This window comes from Lytechinus pictus, chromosome 5 (genome assembly GCF_037042905.1).
Source record: "Lytechinus pictus isolate F3 Inbred chromosome 5, Lp3.0, whole genome shotgun sequence".
Taxonomy (NCBI): domain Eukaryota; kingdom Metazoa; phylum Echinodermata; class Echinoidea; order Temnopleuroida; family Toxopneustidae; genus Lytechinus; species Lytechinus pictus.
Window position 1 is genome coordinate 5,967,842 of NC_087249.1, and position 17,159 is coordinate 5,985,000.

The 17,159-nt window shown below is 36.7% G+C and overlaps 1 protein-coding gene across 1 annotated transcript; it reads right to left on the reverse strand.

The window, feature by feature from the left end:
• Nucleotides 1–852: 852 nt before the first annotated feature.
• Nucleotides 853–16,892, reverse strand: LOC129261892 (retinol dehydrogenase 8-like). The gene is made up of 6 exons (XM_064099695.1): nucleotides 16,696–16,892; nucleotides 13,608–13,868; nucleotides 7,646–7,825; nucleotides 6,768–6,861; nucleotides 3,428–3,642; nucleotides 853–3,049 (listed from the first exon to the last, which is right to left on the reverse strand). The coding sequence occupies exons 1-6, from the start codon at nucleotides 16,709–16,711 to the stop codon at nucleotides 2,901–2,903; spliced, it is 915 nt and encodes a 304-aa protein (XP_063955765.1). The 5' UTR covers nucleotides 16,712–16,892; the 3' UTR covers nucleotides 853–2,900.
• Between the last annotated feature and the right edge of the window lie 267 nt (nucleotides 16,893–17,159).

Consider the following 17,159-nt stretch of genomic DNA (forward strand, 5'->3'; position numbering starts at 1 on the left):
GGGTTGATTGCCACTTGGTCTACCCCCACTTGGTCTACTTTCCCTTTGGTCTTTTCCCGAGTGACCTTAATCCCAATCTGTCTACAACCAGTTCATCTACTAACCAGTTGGTCTAATTGTCATATAGCCCGTTTAGTACCATTTTGTCTAATTTCCTTTTATGCTATACCCATTTTGTCTGTAACCCACATGGACTAAAACCATTTAGACTATATCATCAGATGAACTTGATAATGAACCAAATTTTCATTTGACTAAGTGCAAAAAAATGGACCATCTGAGCATTGGACAAAATGACATTTAGTCCAAGTGGGTATTAGACCAAGTCATGGTTAGTCCAAGTGGGTATTAGACCAAGTCATGGTTAGTCCAAGTGGGTATTAGACCAAGTCATGGTTAGTCCAAGTTGGTATTAGACCAAATCATGGTTAGTCCAAGTGAGTATTAGACCAAATCATGGTTAGTCCAAGTGGGTATTAGACCAAGTCATGGTTATTCCAAGTGGGTATTAGACCAAGTCATGATTAGTCCAAATGGGTATTAGACCAAGTCATGGTTAATCCAAGTGGGTATTAGACCAAGTCATGGTTAATCCAAGTGGGTATTAGACCAAGACATGGTTAGTCCAAGTGGGTATTAGACCAAATTGACAGACCAGTCAGGTTAGTCCATTTGGTATTACACAATCTGAGAAGTAGATTAGACCCGCTGCTTTCAGACCAACTATATATATAACCAACATAGTATGGGGCGAGTAGTCACATGCACCTCACTTCCCAGCAAAAACAAAATAGGAAAGCAAGGATGAGATGATGGAAAAATAATACAAGAACCAAGTTTCTCATTTCAACATTTTATTCAAATTTCTCCTGACATTTCATGTTTGATTTTATAAATGCTTGCTTGAAAATATATAAATTCTTTGGTTTCTGTCGCTGCCTAATATAAGTTTCACAAGTCCATGTACATTTTGTAGTGAAATGCAGCGTGTGCATTGATGTGGTATGTCATTGATTTTATACATCAAACAGAAAATAATAGATTTATATTTGTATGATTATGTTTGCAAAGGAATATATCTTTTCCTCCTATGAATTACTGTAAATAAAATGAATTAATTGGTGTCGTATAAAAACAGTGTGGTGATCTTTGTTACTGAGTGTAATAGTTATTTTCAAAACTCATTGATCTCATTGATGAGTATGTGTATGGCTCCCCTTAGAATGATCTAAACAATGGTGATGCATTATATACAGCTCTTGGGAAATTAATTTTGATTTTAGTTTCATTTGAATCTTTGTATATATGAAAAACCGCCAATGTTTGATAAAACCATGGCCTAAATCTTTGGAATATGGAGAGCCAATAATTTTTATTATTATTGCTATCATTCTATGTTATTTTCACCTTTTACCTGAACTTATCCAACATCAACTGTGATGAAGAAATGTATGGGCCCATGCACAAGCATAATAGAGACACTATTGTCCCCAGACAATTGGGCCCATGAACATGCTTTGTAGGATCTGATGCTGGATGCACACCTGATTTATGGGTCCTCAAAAGTGTTACAAATATTCAGAATTCTAAGTAAAAGACCATTCATTGACCATTAATGCATAGAGATATAATTCAGCAAACATTGAAATAAATGATTTTTTTTCCAGTTTTATTTTTTGTTACAATTTGAGTAATTTACAATTCAATTTTATGTGATAAAATTTACAATTCAATTTTATGTGATAAAATTTACAATTCAATTTTATTTTATAAAATTTACAATTCAATTTTATTTTATAAAATAACAATTCAATGTAATTCAGTACTACATCAGGTATCACATCCCAGTATAGCTTCCTGTATGAGCTGCTACAGGACATTATTACATCAAGTAATGTCTACCTTAAAGCTAAATTTTATTTTGTTGAAATACATTACTTCAAATCACATTTTATAACTTTTCAGTTTTTTTTTTCATTTTCCTCACATGCTAAAAGGAAAATTCGAGTTATAACATGTGGTAAAGGTTCAAGCAAAAGTACACTAATACACATATTTATAGAAACAACAAGTGGAGCTACATTCGTTTTGGTATTCAATTTATGTTTTTGCATGATTAAAGATATTACTTTGTGTTTCATAGATCGCAAATAAGTTAAATATTAAAAGAAGAGGAGGGGTCAGCCTGCAACCAAAATCCTAATATTAATAGGAAAATGGTATCCTGATGATAAAGTCTAGCAAATCTGGCCTCGAAACCTTGAAATGTTCTCTTTTTAGTGGTGCCTAAATATACCAACTATGCCCATATAAAATGTGCTTTATTAAATTGAATAAGATATGGGGCAAGTCTGATAAGTGATTATGGGAAGGGATGAGGCGAAGGGGGATACTTGTGTCGTGTAAAGTCCTTTGGAAGCGCATAGAGACGTAATATTCATATTGTGATATGCGCTATACAAGAAGTATTTATTATTATTATTATAAAGAGGCGTGATTTTTTTAAATATCATTAGTGTACCTAGCATTAAAAGATAAGATTCACTTATCAGCAGAAATCATGGGTGTTAATATATAGGCATACTATTGTTTGAGAAATAAAAAGGGGCATTAAAAAATCAAACACGAGGCGAGAATAAGAAGCACCTGCTCCCTCTTTCCCTTTGTTACACCGCCTCCAATTTAATTTGAAATGAATTACCCACATATTACAATATATTCTGCATTCTCCTTTAAAGGTATATATATTTATTTAATGAAGTATACTATAGCATTCACTTGTAATAAATACAATTTATTGATTTTTTAAATCGAAATAAATCAATGGCAACTTCCCGCGGGTTCGATTGTGCGACTGGATTTAAATATATAAGAAAACATATATATATTTCTTGAAAAAGTTACTTCTTGAGTGAGTCGGGGATGATATGAGGTACGATAGTTTCACAGAATTCGTCTCCGTAGGGATCCACGAAGTATTTCTTGGCGTAATCATAACGGAGTTGGCTGGTGGGGTTCCGCAGGTGCGGTTTCTTGGACTCCAAAGACTCTAGATTTACAGGGGAAAACAGAACCGGGAAATTATTACATAAGCAATATTGCATGAGAAAATACAAATATGAATGTTAATTAAAATAAATCTAGATAATATCAATGGTGTACTGTTTTATAATTGAAAAGTATATGAAACACCGATATTATTTAACATTTCTAAATGCCAATACAGCCCCCTAAAAAATAGAATAAAAAACAATTACGGGACGATGTTCGCCCCAGTGTTTGTCATACACACTTTCGCCAAAGCTTATAAGCACTTTGATCTTAGAAATTGCAAAATGAATCTCATTCTATCCCCGGTTCTTTCCTTGCATCCCTTTCCCTCCTGATCCCCTCTCCGGCCCTAAATACAATTTTGTTATTTTCAAACCTTTTATGACATTGGCAATTTCTTCGGGCGTCTGATTCTCTTTCTCAAAGTTTGGATTGGCAACAAGGAGTTGGATGACCTTCTGGCAAATTTCTCTGGACTCCTTATCTATGTTCTTTTCTTCTGCGAGCTTGAGGAACTCTGGTTGATTATTAGCTGATCCCATATTAGCAATGAAATCAGTTCTCACTGGACCTGGTTGGATACTATTCACCCTGCAAAAAAACACCCATCAGAGAAGAAACATTTGAAAATGTTGTGTCGTGGTGTTGATAACTCCCGCATAAGGAAACTTACAAAACAATAAACAAGAAAGTAAAGTATGATGTAAAACAGTGGGAGGAGAAAATTCTTGACACGCAAGTCAAAGAAATGGAAACTGCTCAGAGGAAGAACGACTCACATGATCTCATCAAAACAGTGAAGAAGCTTGCTAGGGAAAGGAAGTAAGTAAGTAGGCCTACAGCTAGCTAAAAGAAAATAAAGATGGTTAACTAAGAACAACACCCTTGAAGGGACTGTTGGGAGAAGCATTTTAAATCCCATCTGAACACCCAATTTCCACCGGAGGAAGATGCTGTACAAGACATACCTGATCCACCGCCAGCAAACACTCAAAGTAGACCATTCACAATAGTGCCATTAAACTACTATTAAGATAGCTGCTGAACTAGTTTCAAAATAAAAGAATTTCTACCAAAAAAAATCGTTAATGTTGCATGATCTGAATGTAACACTCCTCAAGTCTTGAGCAGCTAGCTAGGGTTCTTCCTGTGCACAAGAAAGAAGAAAACTAAAATTACTAAATCTAGCTAAATACAGAGTGACCACTCTGGCATGGGAAAGTTTTTATTAGAATGGTTCTTCAATTTAGGTAACCATCGATGATCATCTTTGAGAAGAACAATGCGGTTTTTGCAGCTCACGAGGCACGACTGAAAGAAAGACGTTTGCTGTCCACAGAACTTTGTTGAGTTTAAGGCAGCATTTGACACTAATTAGATCGAAGCCCTTTGGAAGTGCCTGAGATCAATTGGTGTGGTTCTAAAAATGCTGAAGATTTCCATTGCGAAAAAGAAAAAGAGTGTATTATATGTTTCTTTCATGGACATAATTATGTTGGTCCTGAACTTCTATTTGACCTGTTAGATTGCATCTAGATATAAAACGTCATAAAATGTCATGGTAACGGGAAGATATCACATTGGTTGATGTTCTCGTCGGCGTGAGACAAGGCTGCCTCCTGTCTCCAAGCCTCTTTAACCCGTTTCTTGAGTTTGTGATGGAGGACATTGAATCTAGAAAGTGGAATAAAGATGGGCAACATGAATATTGATAACATCAGAAGATACGCTGACGATACCACGCTTTTAGAATTGTCTTCGGAGAACTCCTACTCTCGACAGATACCCTGGAGAAGGCCTGCCGAAAATGGGGAATGACGATTAATGCCTCAAAGCACCGAATCATAACTGAAGACCAAAGTGAACCCCGAAGTGAACATAAAATGATATTAGCATTGACAAAGTCAATTCCTTTGTTTTCCTTGAAAGTGCAGGAACCGCGAAACGGTTTGGAAAGTGGGGGCGGGGGGGGGGGGCTGTAAATGCAAAAAATCCTTATCAGATGGTCAAGTGCGGGGGCTGAAGCCGCGGCCGCAGCCCCCCTTCCCCCCGTTTCCGCGGCCCCTGAAGTGTATTCCCTCTTTGGACATGGTGGAGGATGATGTAAAACAACGCATATCCTTAGCCGCCTGGGCATTCGGGAGGCTATAAGAAGTACCATCTGGATGATCTGGTTCAACCAAGACATCCCAAGGTCACTGCAGATCGGGATATACAAATCCCTCAACCTTCCCAATACACTATACGGTGCAGAAACCCGGGGCAGAAACATGGACCCTCAGTGTGGAAAGCGATAGACAGACTTGCAGTCTTCGAAATGAGATGACTTCGCATCATATTACTGGACAAAATCAGGAATTTCAGATGGAGAGACTCACCCTAACGGATGCTGATGACCTAACCCAGGGTAAAACTGAATGGAAAGGGATCACCCGTATAAGAAAGCGAAGGAACACATCGCCCCTTGACAGTAAGTCAGGTATAAGGGTTCTGTGTTCTGTTTTGCTTAATTTAAGTTTGCCGTGGTTTCTATTTTGTGGAATGTGGCTTTGTGAGATTTGGATTGACGTATTGTCTGCAGTGCAGCAGTGTATGATAGGTTCGTTGTGACTTAATTTTGTGGAGTCTTTTTTATTCTTATGGTGTGGTTTGATCCAGTTTAGTGTGGTGTGGTTGGAATCGGTGTAGTTTGGGGTGGTCTGATCCATATAGGTCTAAGTTGTGTAGTTTTATGTCGTTTAATGTATCCAGCTTGGAATGGTGTGGATCGTGCATGGTTTGATCAGTTTGGTGTTTTGTGGTGTGGTTTAATCCCATTGGTGTATGGGGTGGTTTGATCAGATTGGTGTAGTTTAAATTAGTGTGGTGTACTTGATCAGTTTAGTTTGGTGTGTTCTGATCCATTCCATAGGCCCAATTTGAGTACTTTTTATGTGGTTTGGTGTGGATCCAGTTTGGTGTGCATTGTGTGGAGTGTAGTTTGGTGTGGTGTACACGGTTTTGATCAGTTTGGTGTAGGGCCTACTCTACATATTCCCCCACCTTAACATAGTGACTGTGTTAATTGGTATATTTCACAAAGTGACAATCTTTACACTGTGACACACTGAGTTCTTTCAATTTAATGAGAACATTGTCATGGTGACTCTTTCTTCACACCGTGTCACACTGTGCCTCTTTCCTCTATAGGTTCGTTATAGGGGGTTCATTTTTTCTCCTGTTATATATGCTGATTTTATATGTAGTGGCTCAGTATCATACTGACTACTTTTGTGTCAAATCTATCATTCTGATGTTTTACATCTAGAACATCATTCTGTTCTACCCCCAGATATGGCATGATATTTATATACGTATATTCCGATGGAAAAGAAGAGAAAAGCCAAATTTAAATGAGTGGTAGCTTTTCAAATATATCAAAACATGGAGATATTTATTGGCTTACATCCAAGGTAAACTTTACAAATATGATACCTTCAAAAGAGAAGGACAATTTGTTAAGCAATGTTGATTGATTGTCAGATGAGAAAATAAGTTTTCAAAATTGACGATGTACGATCATAATTATATTCAAAGTATATGTGGACACCAGCACTTAAGAGAAACTTGAAGCTATATGTATGTACTTGGTTGTAGTTTTTGAAAGCTGAAGTACGTTAATTGCTCAACACACACGCAAAGAAAATGATTACAATAATTCATTTCTACCAACTTACCAAATACCAAATGCTCGGTAGCCAATAGAAAGTGACTCGGTGAAACCTTCTAGAGCGTATTTTGAGGCTGCGTAGATCTCTCCAAAAGGCCATGCTATGGTAATTAAAAAGCGAAATCAAATTGTTGCATTATTTTCCATGTTCAAATAATTTGAAATATTTCATGTTCCAAATATGAATACTGAGTTTTCATCATATCTTAGTCCATTGAGAATTCTTATTTTACAGAGATGCAGTGAACTAATGCTACTTATAAAGTATGCCACATACAAATCTGATATTACGGTGTACAGTGGAAACAAATGATTTTGATTAAAGGATAACGGAATAAAACTTTGATACATCAAAATATTAATAATCCTATTTTAACCCTACTGTCTTAAAATCTCAGAGGACATACGGTTACACTTACAGCTAGGATTGTAATAGAGTTTTTTGTTTCAGAATAATGTAAAGATAATAGCTAGGGTTTATTTAGTTTGGGAGGTAAGGTTTTATGTTTGGCATTTACGTGCAGATTTTCCATCGGAGCAATTGCCGCCGGAGCAAATGTCATGGAACCTAATAATATTCAATTTATAGATTTAAGTAGACAACAATAATAATATAGGTATACCCAAGGTATCCACTTCAGTTCTGAAAACTGTTCTCCCAGCGGGCCCTGCTATTATTATTACCCCAGCTTTAGCTGGGCTGCCTAGGCGATCAAGCATTCAAGAGATTTCTTCCTACCGGGTACCCATTCACCTCACCTGGGTTGAGTGCAGCAAAACGTGGATAAATTTCTTGCTGAAGGAAATTACACCATGGCTGGGATTCGAACCCAACAACCCTCTGTTTCAAAGTCAGAAGGGCCACAACGCTCCATAGTTAGTTACCTGTTATACCAGCTACACTACTGACGTTCATGATGCGACCTGAACGTTGTTTCTTCATTATAGGAAGAACCGCTTTCATCAGATTCACTGGGCCAAAGAAGTTGGTATCGAACAACTGACGCATCTGTTGCTCGCTGACAAGTTCAACATAACCCGATGAGCCATGCCCCGCGTTATTGACTGTGGGTGGAAATAAATGAGAAAACGATGGGATGATGTCTCGGTCACACGGAGAAAAATCGACTCCAGATCAATAAACCTTTCGGATATTTATCAGAAGCGGATCTAGAGGGGGGGTTGGGGGGTTGCAACCCCCCCCCAAAAAAAAATCCGGGGACCATTTTTTTAAATCTTATCTTTTTTTTTAAACTTGTAACGCCATTTTCACACACAGATTTTCAAAAATTTTCCCTACTGTGGGAGGGGGGACACCCCCCTCCCACACCCTCCCCCCTCGCTCGCTCCGCTCGCTTGGACTCGGTCGCTACGCTCCCTCGCATACCACCCCAACCCCCCCCCCCCCTTAATAAAAAGCTGGATCCGCCCCTGTTTATGATGGCTTAACATTGGTCGCTTTGGAGTCATTTTGGTCGATGTGACTGCACCATAATTTATGATGACAAGTTATTGTCGCAGCTAGAGGCAGTACAGAGTTTTTCTCATTTACTAAGGAGCCGCTCTACAACGCACCAATTCCTTTGAAAATGGAAATCAAATCACAATGGAGAGCTGAGAGGCTTTTGTCGAAAGTAGGTGGACCGGGACAGTAGATCATATCCGAAGATTTGCACCGGACGAACAATTGCAAATATGTCGTTGTCCAGAGTCAAGAGACGACGCTCCTGCCCCGGTCCACCAACTTTCGACAAAAGTCTCTCAGCTCTTCATTGTGATTTGACTTGCATTTTCAAAGGAATTGGCCAGTGCGTTGTCGAGAGCGGCTCTGTAGTAAATGCGAAAACTCTCTAATCACACCAATTAACTGTCTTTATTTAGGGGATCATAATTACAATTGTTGGATGTGCTCTCCACTGAAGTCTGTTTCATAATATTCGACAGTTACCATAGCAACATCAAACACCTGTGCTCCTCAGATTACAGACGTGAAAAATGTTGATGAAACGCTCTGGATCACACTCATCCCAAAATATTAGGCCTACCTTATTTTCAATGACACCATTGGTCGATTGGCTTGGAGCATATACGACTTCATTATGTTTTTGAGAGACGTCGGTGATATATGTGACCACATTATGTTTCGGAGATACATCGATGACGTATGTGACTATATATGTTTCGGAGATACATTGGTGACGTATGTGACTATATATAAAATTATGTTTCAGAGAGACGTCGGCGATATAATATGGTCATATCATAATACAGACACAATCTAAAGAGGGTGGGGTGCGGCGATCCTTTTCAATAATTTATCCCTCTTAACCTATAACGATTACAAAATAAATATGTATACAGATAGGCTATACTTATTATGAACTCTCTTTTGTGTAGTAGTTGCATGTGGTTTGTTTGTTGAAAGCAAACAAAGTGCCTTGTTCATCGCGCTTCTAGTCATAATCATATCAAATATTCCTCGCAGTTAATGTAATCACCCTTATCAAGGAAGATATATTAAAAATCCCATCCGTAGTTTAATAAGATTCCTAGTAAATCAACCTAAGACTAAACCATACAAAGTTAGGGATGTCAGCTGGGAAGCAGGGCCCTGGGAACGATTTTTTTTGGTGGGGTGCTGAAGGTAATGACAAGCAAAAAAAAAAATTTCACTACAAAATGAAGGTCGTTTTCGTTCCACACAAAAATTGACAAGCAAAAAAAAAAGGGGGGGGGGGTTCAACACAATCTTTTTGTCTTTTTATTTACATACATTTCTCACATTTCACACACCTGCCAGAAATCCTGGGATGTGCTGTCTATGGAAAATGATACACGCACCACCCCCAGCACCGCCCAGCACCCCCGCTTCCCAGGGCCATGCTGGGAAGCACAAATTGTGTGATAGAAAGTGACTTAGAATAGGCCTACGATAAAATTGATTTCCACGAGATCGGGACATTTTTTTTTCTTTTTTGTGAGCTAACAAGATCTTGCTTTACCAAATTTGAATCTTTCCCCACTCCCCGGATACTCTTTATTATCTACCAAGGCGCAGATCCAGGGGTCACCTGGGCATTAACCCCTCCTTCCATGGCCGTTGGTTTTGTTTTGTTGTCTTTTCTCTTCATTGTACTTTTCATTAAAAGTCATGCGAAAGTGGCATTTGTGATATCTCCATGACGATAACCTTCTCTTTTTTTTACCGCTGTCATTTCTATGCATATGTTGTTCTCAGTGAGGGGATGGTGACCTATACTTTTTTTTGAAGTGGTCCGCCCCCCCCCCCTTGTCAGTCCTGGATTGCTCCTATCATGAAAAATACTTGGAAGATTATTAATAATGTACTGAACAAAAAGAAAAAAAGCTCTACAATCACAAAAATAAAATCAAACAATACTATCACAGACGACACTAATATAATCACAGGAGAGTTCAATTCATATTTTTCAAATGTTGGCAACAACTTGGCTAAAAATATACCTCGAACTAACAAATCCTTTTCCGATTTCCTTGATGACCCTAACCCCAATTCCATGTTTTTTAATCCTACTAATTCGATGGAAATCATTAATATTGTTAGCAATTTACAGAATAAGAAAAGCCCGGGGTATGACGGTATACCCAACTTTCTTCTAAAAAAAATCATTACAGCCATCGTTGATCCATTGGTACATATCTTTAATATCTCTCTTAGCTCTGGACGGGTCCCTAATAAAATGAAAATCTCCAAAGTCATCCCACTGTTAAAAAAAGGTGATAGCCAACTCGTTTCCAACTATCGTCCAATATCCTTACTAACTTCACTATCTAAAATTCTAGAAAAACTTGTCCATATTAGAACAAGTGATTTTTTCAAATTACACAACATTTTTTCAAACTTCCAATTTGGATTCCGTAAAAACCATAGTACTTCCCATGCAATTCTGTCATTTATTAATAAAGTCACCACTTCCATCGATAATAGTTGTCATACTGTCGGTATTTTCCTGGACTTCTCCAAGGCCTTCGACACTATAAATCATGAAATTCTCCTTGTCATTATGGAGTTAGAGGGAAGGCCTTGGAGTGGTTCAGGAGTTAGGACCCAATTTGTATCAGTAAATAATAGCAATTCGACTACTCTTCCAATTACTTGCGGTGTCCCACAGGGTAGCCTACTAGGCCCACTTCTTTTTATTACTTACATCAATGATATTAAAAATACATCAAATTTACTTTCATTTATACTTTTTGCTGACGACTCCAATATTTTCTTTTCCCATGATGATATTAACCAACTCGTTAGAATCGTAAATTTTGAACTAACAAATGTTACAGATTGGATCAAGGCCAACAAACTTTCGCTTAATCACCAGAAGACAAACTACATGCTTTTCAGTAATAAAATCAATACTCTACCTGACAGTATTTTCTTTGATAATTTCGTTCTTAATAATGTTTCCACTGCCAGATTCTTGGGTGTCCTTATTGACGACAAATTATCCTGGAAGCCTCATATCGATAGTATATGTAAAACAATTTCTAGAAACATTGGAATTATTAATAAACTCAAACATTTTCTCCCTTCCCGCACTTTGTTAACATTATATTACACCCTTATTCTACCATATATTAATTATGGAATTATTGCCTGGGGATGTGCAATACAAACACAACTAAATAGAATATTACTTCTCCAGAAAAAAGCTCTAAGAATAATTTTTCAAACACACTTTAGATCACATACTGATATCTTATTTTTTGAAAATAACATTCTTAAAGTAAGTGACATATATCTTTTCGAACTAAGTCAATTTATGTTCAAATTAAGCAAGGACGACCTTCCCGCCATTTTCTCTAATATGTTCCGTAAAAATACATCCGTACACTGCTACCCAACAAGGCAACGACAATATTATCATCTCCCTTTAACAAGAACTTTATTTGCAAAGAATTCATTTGTCTTCTCTGGGCCTGCCTACTGGAACTCTCTGCCTCAAGATTTCAAAGAATCCCCCAATGTAAATATTTTTAAACGCAAACTGAAAAAAATGTTAATTCTGCAATACTCGTCGCAAACAGGTCAAGCTGAATAACTAATTTAATTATACTCGACTTTTGTGTATATGCGTACTATATGCGCTCATGATATATACATAGTCATGTATATTATTCGTTTAATTATTTTCTTCTTAAAATTGCAATTAGCCAAAGTACCTGCTCCTGCTGCCCGCCTTCTTCTTTCTTTCTACTTGTGTACTGCACTCCTCTGTCCCTCCTGTCTCCCCCCTCACCCCCTATCTTATAATATTGTAAAACGTAATTTTTTTCTCACACGATCCATCAGTTACGTTTTTGTCAAGTGCACAAAAATTGTTTGTATTTATTTTTAAACAAAATTATTATTAAGACCCAATATTTATTTGTTGTAATTTTGTAATGTAACTAAGAAAGGGGCTTGTCTCTTGTACAAGCTTTGCTTTTTTTCGGCAAGTCCCTCCGTTTTACTTTTAAATACAAATGTCATTTGAGATATCTTTATTTACTGAATTGTGTTCCTTAAATCTATGATTATGTTATATATATTATATTTTGTCTTGTAGTATTTTCGACCTTGTTATGTTATGTTTATCATATTATGTACAATTGTGAAACAGAAATAAATAAATCAAATCAAATCAAATCCCCAAGTCAACCCTCACGTACCGTGCACGTAAGGACGCGATCATCAATACCAAAAGAAAATACAAAACTAGTTAAAATATATAAGCCAACAAACAATTATCATGATGTAGACCATAATAAATAAATATGTATATAAATCTAATATACATGTATTAAATAGATAAATAAATAAATATATGAATAAACAATTAAATGAATAGATGAATAAATAAATAAATACATACACGCATACATACACACACCCTTACATACATACACACACCCATACACCCGTACATACACACATACATACACACTCACATACATACACAGTTCATTGAGTTCATAAATTCATAAAATTCAATCAAGTTCATTTCCACATTCGCTGTATGCAAGATACAAAAATAAAGGTACATACAATAACACGGTGAAAGTGAGAGAAAGTTGTGATAAATAAAATATAAAGTATTGAATAATTGAATATGAGAGTTTGGAAGGATGTGGATATTAATGTTAGCGATCTACAGTCTATAGTAAGTTGTTTCCTCTCGATATAAATCAATAGACACTAAGTTTCTTTTGGGGAGGCACGTGTATATATTCTAAAAAGAAGAGATCCAACTCCTCCTCTTGAAAACACAGGCATAATAGTTTGCGGATGAGATTCAAGTGAGATTTTTTTCTCAATATGGAACATCTTAAGAAAAGCGTTTGAAATAATTTCAGCTCCAGTTTAATAATCATTGCAGACATGTGCTTTCATCAAATGGATGTGCACAATAGACAGATGGCATGGTAGATGATCAAGCTTAACATTTGCAAGTTGCCAGTGTAGGCCTACTACTACAAGATATTATTGAGCGTTTCAGTGATCTTTTTTAATGAATAGATTTAAAAAAAAAATCAATTTGGATTGTACACATTATTATACAAATACGTCATGGAAAGGAATATTAACCCATAATTGCCTCATTGACGCAATGAATCATACACTTAACACAACTTATGTTAAGCAAAGAATATAGTTTTCATTTTATCAGGTACATCAATAGCTCTAACATGCTTTCTGTTATACTAAATAATATTGCTACCAACGTTTCAAAACGCTACAAAAAGAAAAATGTTTATACCGAAAAAACAATTGGTGTAAATGGGACAATATCATCGGGCAAATGAGGGTAGATAAATAAACCACACTAACCAAGGATATCGATACGCTTGTGCTTATCGAACACCACTTTGACTGCATTGTCGATGGAATCTTGTTTGGTCACATCAAGTGGGATGATGAAGAGGGTCTTGTTGAGGGTCGCCCCTGCAGCCTTCTCCAGGTTGTCTTTCTTGGCCACGTTCCTCATGGTAGCGTAGACGATGTAGCCCTTAGCGGGGTCCTTTGCCAGTGTCACAGCCGCGGAGAGGCCGATGCCAGAGGAACATCCGGTGATGATTGCCACGCGTGGTCCTGATAAAATTAATCGAAAAGAAAAAAATATATATCAATTCAATTCAAGTAAACATTTATTTTCTTCCAATGATAGTTTCATATAAATAAAGTCATACACACTAGCATGGCCGTATACGCAGTGGGGGGGGGGGGGGGGGGGGCGGGGCAGGACGTTGCCAGTTGCCCCGGCCAGATATTTTGAAAATCTACACATTCTTTAAAATGTTGGGCAACATACTGTTCACACAACAATTGGTTAAAACTTGTATCCAATGCTGGGTAGTTTTAACCAATTGTTGTGTGGACAGTATGTTGCCCAACATTTTAAGAGTGCATTTTACTGAAATTTTTTACAAACTCCACCAAAAGTGTGCAAAAAAATCCTTTGATATCACTCTTTTTTTATGCAAAAGCGCTCCAATGACATATACCTACTCGGTCGCTTTGCTCCTCCGCTTTCGAGTTTCTTCATGTATCATTAATACATCAATAATTCAGCCTGTGATTTTATTTGTATAGAGAAACTAAAACGTTTTTAAGAGGAAAGTTTTTGTTTAACTACTTGGTAACAATTTTTTGCGGTATGAATGTAATTAAAATGATTAGTGAATTATTGATTAAAGTGGGTCTATATATAATCACACTGCTCAGAATGTTGCTTATCGGTAAGGAAAACAAAAGAAGAAAAATCATGCCGTGTGCATGCATTGCTATTGAGACTGGTGCTGCATCATGAAGATTGATACAGAGCGTAATAGATATATCAGGGTTTGCAATACCTGATGAAATTGTGTGATTGACAAAGAAAAACCTGTGTGCCATCTATGTATTTTGTTGACATTAAGACCTTAGAAATAATTTAGAAATCTACTGGAAACCATATTCTGTCACGTTTAGAGTATTATATTGGTTGGAAATTCTAATGGCTGTGGTCAATATTGATTTATGCGGATCGGTGGGTATATACTGTTCATAACACAATTATGATTCAGCAATTTTTCCAAGGCAAGTATGCATGGGGTAGGTTATGATTTCGTGCTATACCTGTATATTCTCTCGATGGTAGATTTCAAGGCATTTATAGTCAGATAATTTAAAACATGAAAATACAAAATCAATCTCCGTTTATAACCTGAAAATTAAAAGCCTATTGTTGCCACTTTAACGAAAATAATTGATCTGTAAAGAAAACCACACCATATCAGGTTTCGAACGTCTTTTATTTTTATTTTTCAAAATGAATGAGTATATTGTCCAAGGTGATTTTCCGTGTTAAGTTGTATAGAAAAGATTATCGAGTATGCTAAATGCAGTAGCATGAGTAATGATCAACACATTTAGAGGGGGCCAGACATGACGCATGGGGCAAAATTTATTATGAAAAGCTGCGTGCGAGCGATTCAAGCCAGCCAAGAATTTGACCTGTTTGATACGAAAATCTAATTTTGACACATTGAAAATATCATATTTCACCCCTTTCCTTTCCCTTTCTTCTATTTTCTCTTGCTCGTGTCATTTTCTTTTTTGTTTGGTGTTCATGGCCCCAATCTGTATGCAGGTGGCTAAACTAATATGTTGTAAGAATGCTGTCTGTTGGGAAGACTGGTATATGATTATTTTCTGATAAATAAAATGATACATTATTTTACTTAGTGGTGGCACAGTGTGTATTTTGATGATGCGAGGCATTTTTATGCCACTCTTTCTTTTCTCTATTTTTGTCTCCCCCCCCTCTTTTTACATTTTCACTACTTGAAAGATCAGAGGAGTGGTTGCCCCCGTGCCCCCCCCCCCCCCCCTGTATAGCTCCCTGCATTTATTGCACCTAAACTTGTAACATCGCAATGCTCGAATTAATTTTAGTTTTTTTTTTTCATTTTATTTTTTTTTTTCGCCAACGGACGCTTTTCTTTTTCACAATAAACTGTCGGATAGGTGAAATGATGTGATTGAAATTGAAATGGGTAGGCCTATAAACCTTTAAATAATCAACAGAAATTGAAGTTCCTTTTCTTCTTCCTTTCAAGTGCAGACTGCCGTTGGCATATCACATAATAGTTGAGCTCGTCAAGTGCCTAGATCATAGTGCCAGTAAAAATCTCTAGCAAACTAATATGTGCGGCTACAATGTGAAATTTGGAGGAGATATATTTCAACCACAAAACGCTGGGCAATGACATCACACTCCAAGTTTTCTTAACCGAAATAGGTGATGTTACACTATTTCAAATTCTGTATATTATTATGTGGATCGCAGTATGGAAATGAACTGAAGAGCTGAAACATCATTCTGTTCAACTAGCCGACCTCCGCAAATATTTGAAAAAAATATCATTAATCACTGTCAGATTTGGTAAAAGATTAACACACTCATAAATGATATTTTCGTCATTTCGAGTCTCTCTCTCTCTCTATTAATGTGGCATATACGGTTCTCCTTCATAAAATCACCATGGTGATTTTATGAAGGAGAACCGTATGCTACATAAATCACCAAGGCTAGTCTGTGTGTGAGGGTGTGTATGTATACACACACACACAATATATATACACACTGTGGGTGAGGGTGTGTATGTATACACACACACACACACAATATATATATTTATATATTTCTTCATTCATTTCTTCACAACATAATCTTAATACAAGAATTGCCAAAGCTGTTGTACATGCATAATTTCTCACATTTATATATATATATATATATATATTTATATACAGAGAGAGAGAGAGAGAGATGAAGTTCATACATTACAAATGATTAAATTAATAGGTCATAGTGTGTCTGATCAAACCTTCAGTGCTGTTATTGAAAAATGTAAATAAAAATAAATATCCTCACCTGTTTTGGTAGCCATGGTAGTAGTCGTAGTTATAAAACCAGAATAAAATCTGCAGATATTGAAGAACACAACTGATTCCAAGCCCAGGTCCCGAATAGAATGAAAAATATAGGCTTCTCACTGACCTTTTATTCCAAAGGTTGAACTTTAAAGATAATACTTGAATACAAAATAATTGTATAGAGGATATTTGTACATGGTAATATTTGAGCAAATAATGCGGTGCGCATGCGCATGCTGTGATGCATATGATTATTAGAAAATAGTCTGGCGTAGCAGACATCTGACATGGAAACATTTTTTTCTTTTTCAAACAGGGACCCTCATTCCAAACGATAAGCGGATCCAGAATTTTGAAGGGAGGGGTAGAGGTGAATTCTCAATAAATGACAACAAGACAACAAGCCTTAGGCAAACAAAAACACATGTAGTGGCAAAGATTCATTGGCCTGTATTCTGAAGT

Bases quoted from the DNA above. Each gene is read 5' to 3' on its own strand.
- LOC129261892 (XM_064099695.1), bottom strand. The intron at 7,826-13,607 runs GTTAGTGTGGTT...TTCCACCCACAG, and splicing joins CAAGCGTATCGATATCCTTG to TCAATAACGCGGGGCATGGC. The intron at 6,862-7,645 runs GTAACTAACTAT...TAATTACCATAG, and splicing joins TAGTGTAGCTGGTATAACAG to CATGGCCTTTTGGAGAGATC.